This window comes from Chinchilla lanigera, unplaced genomic scaffold (genome assembly GCF_000276665.1).
Source record: "Chinchilla lanigera isolate Chin_1 unplaced genomic scaffold, ChiLan1.0 scaffold00090, whole genome shotgun sequence".
Lineage (NCBI taxonomy): Eukaryota > Metazoa > Chordata > Mammalia > Rodentia > Chinchillidae > Chinchilla > Chinchilla lanigera.
In genome coordinates, this window is record NW_004955491.1 from 3,608,050 (window position 1) to 3,620,634 (window position 12,585).

At 40.3% G+C, this 12,585-nt stretch overlaps 1 protein-coding gene across 1 annotated transcript in view; it reads left to right on the forward strand.

Moving 5' to 3' along the window:
- The window catches only part of Cntnap2 (contactin associated protein-like 2), a 1,999,509-nt gene that overhangs the window by 1,625,048 nt on the left and 361,876 nt on the right, over positions 1-12,585 (forward strand). The window contains exon 15 of the mRNA XM_005404887.2: positions 5,096-5,223. Within this exon, the coding sequence (XP_005404944.1) occupies positions 5,096-5,223 (128 nt within the window). The remainder of the gene's footprint in view (positions 1-5,095; positions 5,224-12,585) is intronic.

Sequence of the window (12,585 nt, forward strand, 5' to 3'; positions counted from 1 at the left end):
TTGATAGAGCAGGCAAAAGTCTGAGTTCAGGGCCTATTTGAAATGGATGATAGAATTTTTCTAACATACAAGTTCTCTCAGATGTAATTAGTTTATTATGCTCACATGATAAATAGTTACTAAATAACTACCTAAATTAGATTGACCTCAATCTCTAAGGGTCATAACTTTCAACAAAATCTTATTTTGCTTGTAAAGAAAAAAAAAGCAAGGTCCTAAAGCAGACACAATGCAGGTATTTTGGGGGGCCCCTCTCCAGATCTCAAGTCATTTTTAAAATGATTCATATGTAGAATCCCATCAGACACTTCCTCTAGTCAAGCCCTTTTTTTGCCAGTCAAGAATTTGTACCCACAGCAAGTATGGTGCCCACTGCTCTGTGAATTTACGTAGCTGTTTGTGACTTTACATTTTCTCAAGCACTATTTAGATCTCAGACTAAAAGTGGTTGAGAAGGTAATTTTCTCTTGTTATCTCCATGGAAAATGTTTTTTCTGGGGTTTTTCCTGGTTTGAAAAACACATACCAGGGTTTTATCATTGTGAGCTGTACTACACTCTGTCAACATTTCATGTAGTACCATTTGAAGCAGTGATTGATTTGAGTGTGAGGTAGATTCTCTAGAGCATGCCTGCTTGTTCACTAATAGATGCAGTGGGGATGTATGTGAACATGGTACTGTACATGTCTTTAAATTTAGGACTTCATGGAATGTCAACACTTCAGATAAACTAAATGTATCTTCAGAAGTACTTTTTCACCTAACCTATAAGTGAAAAGGAAAAGGAAAAGGCTTCTGACTTACATAATGGTTTTGTGGCTTTATTCTGTTTTGGATTTTCAAGTTTTGTTGTATGTTCCCCTGCTTTAGTGGAAAGTCCCAGAATGAGACCCAAACAGTCTACATTTGAACCAAGATTCTATCACTTATGAGCTGGTGACATGGGCAAAATAAATTCTCTAATTCTCATTCTTGTCATCCATGAAAAGGGGATATATTAATTACTAAATGCTCCTGATGAATCACAGTATTAATTTTTCCATTTCATTGATCAGTAATACAAAAGGGATTGTACTTATAATGTGTGCCTTGCAAACTTCCATCATTCCTGTTGTTACTCTGTTTTACTTCAAAATGACTGAAAAATAGCTTATTTTAGTATTCAAGAATAAATCTAAACCTCCTGAAATTCTATACTGATGATTGTTACAAAAATTTTAAAATTGTATTTCCAAAAGATGAAACCTTGTAGATGTGTGATTCCCTATAAAGTTAAACAAATACTGATTTAGGCAATAAAATCACACAGTGATTAGAATCTTTCCAAATGTTTGTTTTTAAAACACTCTCACCTTAGTCCAAGTTTCATCATAAGAAAATTACTGTCTCATTCATCACAAATAGACCAACAAAACTGGGGACTGGAGAGGCTGTTGAGCAACCTGAATCCACGTACATTGTTGATGGAAAAAGACATGGGCACAGGCTCTTCAAAACACCCCTAAATGCTTCAGGACACAGTAGTTGTAATGTGCGGTAAAAGCCCACCATAAATAAATATCAACAAGCAATACATGATAAGGCTGCTCATAATAGCCAAGCACTGGAGTCAAATGACAGAAGGAGAATGCTCATTCTCATCTTTGTACAACGCTAGATTTCTACAAATATGGTACAATCTCTTACTCAAAATACTTTTGACTATTTGAATACTTTAAATATTTTGAATAAAATGGCACTTGCCTTTAGGGGGCATGCTGGCTACTGGCAGGGGAGGCAGGAATGTCCATAGGGTGCTGGAGATGTTGGAGACCAGTATATAAAGCGTGGTTGCACAGACATATATCCAAACTATACACGGTTTATATATGAGCTGCGATTTAAGTATATGGTGAATGTTTGCATTTTTTAAAATTCATTACAATACAAGACACATTGCCTCAAAATACTCCCCCTCACTATAACACACTTAGCCTATCATTCTTGCCACTTTCTAGAGGGTTCCTTTGTGTCTATACAAACTGTGATCAAAAATTCAGTGAATGCTGCAGCTGAGTGCCTTCCAACAGAAAAACAAGCTCATAAAAATATTGTGGCGTATCTGAATCATCCTCTGTCTTACTCACTGCACCTGGCTCTGTGTGACTTCTGGCTCTTCCTCAAAGTCAAAATGACTACGAAAGATAAGCATTTTAAATCCGTTCAGGATCAACGCAGCCACACAGGGCAACAAAAGATACTCATGGAGGAGTACTTCCAGAACTGCTTCAGAAAGTAACATGAATGATGAGACATCTATAATTCATGAAGGTGGTGAGAGTTGTTTTGAAGGAGATTATTGGCTATGTGTCTTTTACTGTAATTTTTTTTAATTTAGACATTCACCATGTTTGTCAATGATGCCTCCTGTATATGTCAAAGTTCATTAAATTATGCCTTTTGGATTTTCATGCATAGTACTCATTTCACTACAAAATGTCTTGGGGCCCCTACCACACAGAGACCTTGTTTTCATAAAATTGCCCTCATTGTCTTACTGATGCTGGGGCAGTTAAACAATGATAGCACCCCCAGTTGTAGAGGCCTCTTCCTATAGGAGAGGAACCAAACCTGTAGTACCAAGCCTGACGCATAGCCGAGGCTGTATGACACAAATCAGGCAAAAAATCAATTATTAATTAAATTTAACATATCTCACCCTGGTGCAAATCAAGCTTAAGTAGAAAAAGGTCCTTTCCATTTCTTCTTAGTGAGCAATCTTGTCCCCTTCTTTTCCCCCTTCTTTTACCACTCTCAGTTCTGGAGATTTGTGTTAGGCAACAGTTGCTGGCTGTGATTGCCAGTGGGATATTTGCTGCACATGTTTCTAGAGGGCAAATGGATAGAGTAGATTTAGAGTGGATGTTGGCAACATTTTTCTATTAAAGGCCAAATAAACATTTTAGGCTTTGAGGGTCATATACTCTCTGTCAGTACTGCTCAGTACGGCCATGGTAGCATACAGTCATAGACAATACATTTAAAAAGTGGATGTATTTTAATAAAACTCTATTATAGACACTGAAGATGAATTCTGTATCATTTTCATGTCACAAAATGTTATGCTTTCTTTTTATTGAAGCATTTAAAAATGTAAAAGTCAAGCCAGGCATGGTGGTGCATGCCTGCAATCCCAGCACTCTGGGAGGCTGAGATGGGAAGATGACAAGTCTGAGCCCAGGCTGGGCAGCTTAGCAATTTAGCAGAACCCAGTCTCAAAATAAATAAGTCTACGAAGGGAGGCTAGGTGTGCAGCTCAGCCCAAATGCACTGGATTCCATCCCCAGTATACTTAATCAGTCAAATATAAAAATCATTCTTCACTTCAGCACCATTCAAAAACAGGAAATTGGTTCTCCAGACTTAGTTTTCAGAGCTCTAATTTACAATCCCATAACTCTAAGGGATAGTTAACCTCTGGAGGATCTCAGCCTTATGTTCCATATGAATGAATACAACACATCACTTCCAATAGATTGTCAAATTACAGGATGTGGTTAGAGGGTATCTTCATTTACTGTTCCTTTAAAAAAAATTAAATACCAAGTTTCACATCAAAGGTTTGTTCCTTCCCTGGCATGACTTTAACTCATAGAGCTTCTATAAAATAAGAAAAGTTTGCAAAAAATTCCACTTAGGTATTTGAAGCCTGGTTGTTGTTAGCTACAGTGTCAACAGGAATCAAAACTTTTTTTTTTCTCTGATGCTAGTTGTAATGTGATAAACGCTGTTTTAGAAAAACTTTATTTTGGAAACTTGAAAACAATGAAATAACTAAAACAGTGTAAAATACAATTGTTTGGAGCTCACTAACCAAGTTCTGTGCCTCCTTCCATGGTTCTAACCCACAAGGGAGCATATGTTCAATAATATGATGGAAGGACAAGAAACTGCTTGTAACTACAGCATTTTCAAGGCGGACTTCCAAACGGGTCTCTCTAACTCTCTGCTCTGTGCATCCAGAGATGGGAATGGCAAATCTTTTACCTGATTATTGAGTTGTCTCTGTCATTTTCACATTAGCCAAAATCAGCTTTCTAAGTTTTTACTTACATTTAGACTAAACAGAGTAAAAAAAAAAAAAAAAAAAATCATCTATGAGGAAATTTGGGAAATGACTTCACACTGATTTGTTATTCTTAGCCATACAGTCCCCCCCCCAAAAAAAGGGGTGGATCCTTAAGCCACAGTAGCAGAAAAACAGGATAGGGAGCAATAATTTTCTTGTCTGTGTGGCACAAGACCAGAGCTACAGCACCACATGTAACTCACCATCTATCCATTCCCAGGAACATTTCCTGGGCTTCAGTGGATCTTCTTAGAAGCAGTACTTTGCAACTAGTATTGTATCCTTCCTTCCTTTAGGGTAAGAACAGGGTAGAATTGGGAGACTAGAAACAAGATAAGTATAGGGTAAACAAAATGAACTAGGAGGAAAACCAAAGTGGGCTGGAATCTCAGCTCCACTGCTCTTTGTAGATGGAAATAGATACTTACTGAGCACATACTCTGTATTGGAAACTTCTATTAAAACTATTCAGTTGTTTATATGTAGGAGGAGACTAAGAAACAAATTATACACAAAATAGCAAATTAGCTGATACACAGCAATAAAGAGAGCACCTGGATGAACTGCTTCAGAACAACCAAGAAGACAGAGGTTTTTTAATAGAGTTTTGTTTTATATATGATTCATGGGACTTTGTTGAACTTTGGATTCAGTGACTACTGTAAACTTTGCATATGTCCTCTGCATCTGGCATGTGCTCTGGCCTCCTCTCAACCTAAAACAGTTTGCATCACATCAGTTTTGAAACTATGAAAATCAGGGTGTCAGTTCTGTTTTCCAGAAGATGAAGATGTCAGAGTTGTTTCTGAGTCATGTGCTGTGGTCACATAGGAAGGAGAGACAACAACTCTGTCTGTGGTTTTACTCAATGAATTTTGGAGAAATTACCGAAGTGGTGTCCATTATTAGGCAGCATAAGCAATAGTCAGAAAATAAATGTTTCTAACTCGGCCTTCCATTGCTATCTGTCTTTCTCTGTGATCCAGGAGGAAAGATGCTGGCTTCTTATCCTACAAAGATCATCTGCCAGTGAGCCAGGTGGTGGTTGGAGATACTGACCGGCAAGGTTCAGAAGCCAAACTGAGCGTGGGTCCCCTGCGCTGCCAAGGAGACAGTAAGTTTGCCCACTAGCTGTGGGTTACACTTTATCACATTTAAATAGAATTTCTGTGATTCTCAGAGGATGCCAGAAAGCAGCCTTGCTCTTCTGTAGCTCCTACAGAAGCAGGACGTAACTAACAGAAGCAAGTAGAATCTAATGGACTCTAGATAGGCCTTTTTTAATAAAAGTGGGCAGCAGGTATAAACTCTCCAGTACAAGAGCCTAAGTCAGACATAAAATGTGGATATCCATCTTCCTTGTATATTCATACATAACAAGTTTGAATATCTAAATTTATGATAATATAAATAGTGATGCTAATAGCCTAAAAGCAGCACTCAACAGCTGGGATTCCACTGAGGGCTGCTGTTAATGCCATTAGCATGACTATTTATATCACCATAAACTGAGTTTATGGTGATATAAATAGTAGCATTATGGCTTAATGTATCATTGTAAACTTGGATTATGGCCATATAAAGTTTGACATTACTGCTATCAAACTTCATCATCATCAAAGTTTGATGGTCCTTTGAAAGCCAGAGATTGTTTTCTGTGACTACATCTTGCTTTCAGGATCAGGCACCGCAGAAAATTATTTGGGGCTGCGAGCTCGGACAGTGGGAGGTGAGGGAGTCAGAGTGCTGGTCCCACCTAATTAAGGGCACCATTAGGATTTTATGTTGTTTGATACCCTTCGGTGTGCTTTATGTGCAGTGGGAAACAGTGACAGGTTGCTATGGAGATTCTGAAAAGAGCATCCTGAGTATCATTTTCCCTCTCTTCTGTGCGCACGTGATTTGGGCAGCTCTCTGGGGAGTTCTATGCTTTTCAACTGTGTATTTGGAATCAAGAGACCTAGATTCTCCTCCTTGAATAACTGGCTTGCTCAGAGACCTCAGGCAAGCTTCTCCATTTTCTCAACTGTGGTAATGAGAGCACCACCTACCTTCAATACCTCCTGGAGAAGCCATAAAGATTTTAGTGCCTGGCTTTAGATTCCTCCTAGCAAAGCATTATGTGAGATGGAATATTTTTTACTACTTCCTTAAATCAATAGAGAATCAGACCTGCTGGATAATAAATAATGGCATCCCCTCACAGTGGTGTCCTAAGGAATATAACCGTGCATGTTCAACAGCCTACTACTTAGTAAACTGAGACTGTCAGTGACTAAGCAATTAGATGATCCTGAGACAAAACAGAGGTGGAATTTGTACTAAGTTTTCTCTTCTTACCTTGAGAAAATGAAAACATGGCTTTTTGACAAGTCTCATAAAATTGAAAGTGGTCAAAAAGATCTTCACCACACATTCCTTGAATAAAAAGACTTCATTTGTCTGGTTGGGCTTAATAGAATTGTGCTGTAATAAATTTAATATCAACAGCTGAAGAAAAAGACATTGATATAAAAATAAAAATCAATATGTGTTTTTAAACAAGTGTTAATAGATGGACTATAGTGTTCTCTAAGTTAGACAGGCTCTCATGTGTTGTAGAATGAAAATCAGTTGTGTTATGTCAAAATTACTTATCAGTATATAAAGATAAAATATTTCTGGCTTGTCAATTCTAATTTGATAGTCAGCTTCAAATTAAAGAAAGGGTTCTCACTGAATAATTAATATACTTACAAAAACCCCACTTCTGCAACTTCTGCGCCTCCTCTTAATGAGAAGATTCCAGCAACATCAAATGGTATATGCTGGAGAATGTCATTTCTAGTAATATTAGGTTGTTTTTTCTTAATCAACAAATCAGTCTTCAGGAATTTATTGTAAGTCTGTCATTTGTCTATCACTCTGCTAGGGACTCTGAGAAATAACAAAAAGAAGCTCAAGCCATGTTTGAGAAATACAAGTGAAAAAAAATATTGGAAAACACAAAGTGTTTTACAATTCAATATTAAATTTCCTGATTTAAAAGTTACAGCAACTGATGCTCAAGAAAGGAATGATAAAAAGGGTATTATGTGTAAATTTTAATTTTAAAAAGAGAAAACAGAAGAAGCATATCATTAATATTCACTTGCATTCAATTGCAAGGCTGTTGTTTTAGAAATATTAGGATCCATGAATAAAGCAAATTGCTCCCTCCTTCATGAACATAGCACAGTCTCAAAATAGAGTTCTGTGGCTCCAAAGACACTCTTTTAAATTATATTTTACCTGACACTTTCCTAAAACACAAGCACAGTCAATATTGCAGCTATGCAGAATATTTTTGCCTATGAGGAATTTTGCATAGCTACTTTTTCCCAGGCAACAGAGCTCAAACATTGTATCTGACCTTGAGCTTCCAGGTGGCAGCTTGCAGATCCAAGTTCCCTTTAGGAAAGTTCTTACCCCGCACAGTAACCATATTCCACATCAACAGTATTTTCCAGTTTTCACACAGGTCTGATCTCCTTGGTCACCCACAGCCTTGAGCAAGGTGGGTAAGGAAAATATTAGCATTTCTGTTGCACACATGAACAAAATGCTTCTTTGAAAATGGCATTTACATAACAAATTTCTGAGCACCCTGACAGCCTCCCAGAGGGAAGATGGAACAGAACATAGAAGCACAAAGTCAATGTTGTTTCCCTGACTCCATCTCCTTGCCTCCTTCAATGGCTGATTAAATTTAAAAATTTTAGGAATATTCTACTTGGGTCTCATCCCACCCCAAACCCAACCCATCGTGTCAGGTACACAGCGTGCATGCTGGGGGATTAAATCTGTGTAATTTAAAAAGTGGTAGAGCGCATTCACCCTGTTGTTTATAGAGATTAACTTGCTCTGTATCCCTTACTGAAGTCTGCTCAGAGCTACAGTCCAGAAAAACCAATTCCATTGTTGAAAAGATGTCTCCTCTTCTGTTTGAGGGGCTGCGTGATGACAGGTCTCAGAGGCTGTCTCGGGAACAAGGCCCAGTTTTATCCCTTGGTTGCAGAGAATGAAACCATTCTTGTGGGCTCTGCCCAACCGTTGCAGTGGTTTCGGTTGATTTCATCATGCCTGCTGAGTCTCATTTTTACTTTGATTCATCTCAACTCATAGACCCATATAATCAAAATGCTAAAGAAAATCAGCGAGTTCCACTCAAAGCTGCTGAATTTCCTATATAGTACTGTAAAATGCTTATGCCCTTATGATTTTTTTTCCAAACACATCCAAATGGGAACCTCAAATATAAGTGAAACTGAAGTGTGACTGCTGATGGATGCTATGCTAAGATAAAAATTGCAGGAAAAGTGCAAGCCCCCCCCCATCACATAGTCCCACCTAGGAAGAAACAAATGAGCTATTTAGAGAATCCCAAATCAGTAATAGGGTAGACACTGTTTTCTAATTTAGACAGGTGATCATTTTTGGAAAGAGTTGCTAAATTTTCATGAAACAAAAGCTTTAAGGTTTTGGGGATAGAACGTTCATCCCTACTATATGTAGCAACTATAATTAATTGTAGGAATATGGTATTTGTAATTGGGTAATTTTTTTTTTCTCAGTTGTCTAAAGTAAAGATTTACTACATCGCCTCTAGGGATACAGAGACTTTAAACAATTCTTTAGGAGCAAGTCTGCTGCAACAGTCAGAGTTCTCAGTAGATCTAGGTAGAAGCAATTTAAGATTTCAGAGTCCACGCCAGAAACCGAGAGCTGACAGGCAGAACGCTCGAGTCACAGTGGAGGTTTAAGATGTAAATTCAATTTCTTAGAGCTGCAGAGGTGACTCAGAGGCAAAAGAAAAAGGGCAAAGCAGGGGACGTGTCTAAGTTCAGGGGCGCAGGGAGGGCGGAGCCACAGGCAAGCTGGAAGGAAAGGAAGATGGTGATGGAGTTGGATCCAAACCATGGTGGACATTTGTTCCTTGGAAAAGTAATCACATGTGCCAAAGTAATAGAAATGCCGTGCTCTCTCTACTGCCCAAATTTCACACAGCAGGACCCTAAGCTGTCCTTCCCTTACCGAGGGAGACAACACGGCGCCCCCTCCCCCGCAAGCACAGGCTGTTTCTCCACAAATGAAACATTGCCAATGAGGCACGGAGGAGGTGACTTTCTGTGAATGTCCCTGAGAGAACACACAGGCCACACAAGCTCTGACAGCCACCATGTGCCACCCACTGGGGCAGCATGTGAGGACAGGACCAGGAGAAGGAGAAACAGGTCTCCATGGGCACTGGAAGTGGTTTCAGTATGAACAGGCAGGAGCTCCCAGGCCCCAAGGAGAAAGTTTGTTTATCTCCTTTTTACTGTGCTGCTTTGAGCTTCAAGAAATAAAAAAGGAAAAGGGCTCCGTGAGCAGGTTCTATCAGATTCACTGGTGTACGATCAGCATAGAGAACGACTTTCTCTCTTCGCTCTCCCTCCCTAGCCCGGCCATGAACTAAGCCCTATGTACCTGGGCTTGGTCTGCACCTGTGTTGCTTTTATAGTTTTTACATCATTGTCATCCTCGACTCAGACTGGTTGTAGAGGCACCAATGACATCACAAATCCCCTGAATGTCTAATTTGATCACTGACTGTCACAGTGTCCTGACAGGATGCTCTAATTCCTCTCCTCTTCCCATTCCTTCCCACTCAACGCAGCTCTGCATATGTGAATCAAAGAAAGTACAGAAAGCACAGCATCCCGAGGTGGGGAAGGTCTCAGAGGTCAGCCGGTGCATACCCCTCATTTTACAGATGAGGCAGCTGCATCTTAGAGATTAAATGACTGGCGCAGGGTCTTGCAGCTGGTTGTGGCACAGCTCAGAGAGATGACTGGACAAAAATCTTCCTCTTCTGTAATTCCCCAGGGCCACGATTTATGCTGAGACCCAAGGAGGAAGCTCAGAATGGCACTCTGTCCTTGGATCCCTTCTATTAACCACTGACCAGTGCCATACTGGGTAATACGGTACTATATCTCCTAATCTGAACTCACCGTGGGGTCAACCATCTGCAAACCTTGACAGAAAACCTGTAATTGGGGGAGAGGAGTCCAGGGTAGACAACTGCCAGCTTCTATTTGCTTGGATAGTTGTTATTTCCCCTTCTGGTTCTGGCAGTTTCTCCGTTGATAATAGAAGGCAAGGGTGGAGGCAGGACAACTGGAGTGATAATGGGAACCATTAACCTATATTTTTTAACACCCTTATCTCAGCAGCTGTCCCATGGGCTGCTGACCGCCAAGGGGCAGGAAGGCTTAGGAGCAAGCAGAAGTAGTGAGAACGTGGGGATCATAACCTAGACTGATTCGCATTGCAGGACGGAGCCATGGGCCTAGCTGAGGTCAGCTCCAATTACAAAGGCAGCAACCTTCTTAAGGAGAAGGGAGCCTTCACCTTTGCCTCCCAGACACCGCAACGACTTTAAACAATTAGAAGAGATGAGCAATTCCCCAAGGAGGCATCGCCTCTTTAAGATTATTTGGCCGTTCAACTTTAGCTGCAAATTCTCTGTTGAAATGGAAAGAAAAATTAGCTGGAATTCAAATAAAAAAAGTATTTCTGTTACAGTTCTATGGTGAGTGGGTGTGTGTGTGTGTGTTTGTGTGTGTGTGGTTCTCTTACCTATGTACTGGTGAACTGTATCCCATGAATGAGACAGTTGAAGTGAGGGAGTGATAGATGCTCTGGATTCTGCAGCTCTCTCTGGCTGCCTACTCCAGCTCCTCTTTGTCTGTCCCCAAGCACCAGTCTTTTCCTGAACTTGCCATGTCTGCAGAAAGCACAGCATCCCCAGCCACAGGAGGGAATTTCTGTCCATCAATTCAATCCCAGAGTCATGTTCTTGTGCTGAACTCTCCACAGATCCCTCACTAAGTGCAGAAGGCAATGAAGCTCGGTCTATTGGTTCTAAAATGTCTCAGCGTGGAATGCACTTAGAATGAGAAAACACTAGGTGAAAGAGAACCTCACCTAGTCCAAGATCTGCTCCTACAATAAAATTCAACCTAATAGTCTTTGCTAAGGAGAATGGACTCTGACTCTCACCCTGGACCAGTTCCCACGGGAGTGAGGGTGACAATTCTAACCAAGTTCAAGGGGTAGAGATGGGAGCTTGGATGCCTAAAGGAAGTTTCAGTGTCAAGCTTGGGGGCCTTAGATAATAGTGCTGTGCAGACTACAGAGTTCTTGGTGTTCCCCTCGGATGTTGCCAAAATGCAGTTCTGCTGCAGAAAGCTGTGGTAGAACTTCAGACGCCACAAGGCATTGCCACCATGGGCCAGTGGACAGCACGTGGAGTAGCAAGTTACACAGAAGCATGTCAAACAGCACAGGCCTGAGCATCATACAGCTCTGGATCCAAATCCCAATTCCCCCAAACACACTGTGCCTCTGCACAAGTTCTTTAACTTCTCTGAGCTTCCACTCCAGCCAAAATCTTACCTCAGGTGCAAATCAGAATATTGTAAGAGCATCACTAAAGTTGCTCTAGTAAAACCTAATTATCTCAGTCCTTGCCCAAGGTTGGTGCTCTCTGTACATTTTCATTAGAGTCATTCATTACGTAAAGGTGGCAGAAGATCTTGGGCCCTCTCTCCTCATGCTCTATTCTCCTGCGCATGTCTTTTACCCTTGACTCTGTGCCTATTCACAGAGAAGTCCCTAGTCTCAGAGCTAAGAATTCTGCCTCCTCCTAACTTGGATGTGGTAGCAAGAATACCTGTTTCAAGCTCAGATACCCTTTCTGAGTCCCAGGGGCCATGTCCTTCCATTCATACCACCCTTTGTTTTCTTTTTCTTCTCCTTTGTTGGCTCCAAATGGAAACCCTTCTCTTGTTGCTATCTTTTTTAATTGTGCTCTGAGAACCTGGGGGACCCTAATAGAGTCCACCCAGTAAACTAATAAAGTAGAAGCTGTCCACCAACCCGGAGATGACCACCAACATCAGCCTTTCATTTAGGTCAGGGCTTAACCAATTTTCTGTAAAGGACCAGGAAGAAACACTTCAGGTTTTGTGGGCCAATGATCTGTGTCACAGCTACTCAGCCTGTCACTCAAAAGCTGCCTTAGGCTCTATGCATACTAATGAGCACCATTGGGTTCCAGTGAAATCTTCCTGACAGAAACAGGTGACAAGAGCACTTTTTCCACAGGTCATAGTTCACTGCCCTCTGATCTCAGTATTTTAAAACTATTTTAAAATTTTATAAGTAAATATTTTAAATTTAAAATTTTTTTAAAAAAAATTTAATTTAAAACTTTAATTTTTTAGAAAATTTGAGAAAATGTATAGGATTTGGATAGTGTGCAGACTTCAGGACTTTCTACTATTCTAATCCAAATTTTATCTCCTAAAAAAAAATCAGTCATAGGGGCTGGGGATTTAGCTCAGCGGCACAGTGCCTGCCTGGCAAGCAGAAGGTCATGAGTTCAATTCCCGGTACCAGAGAAAAACCA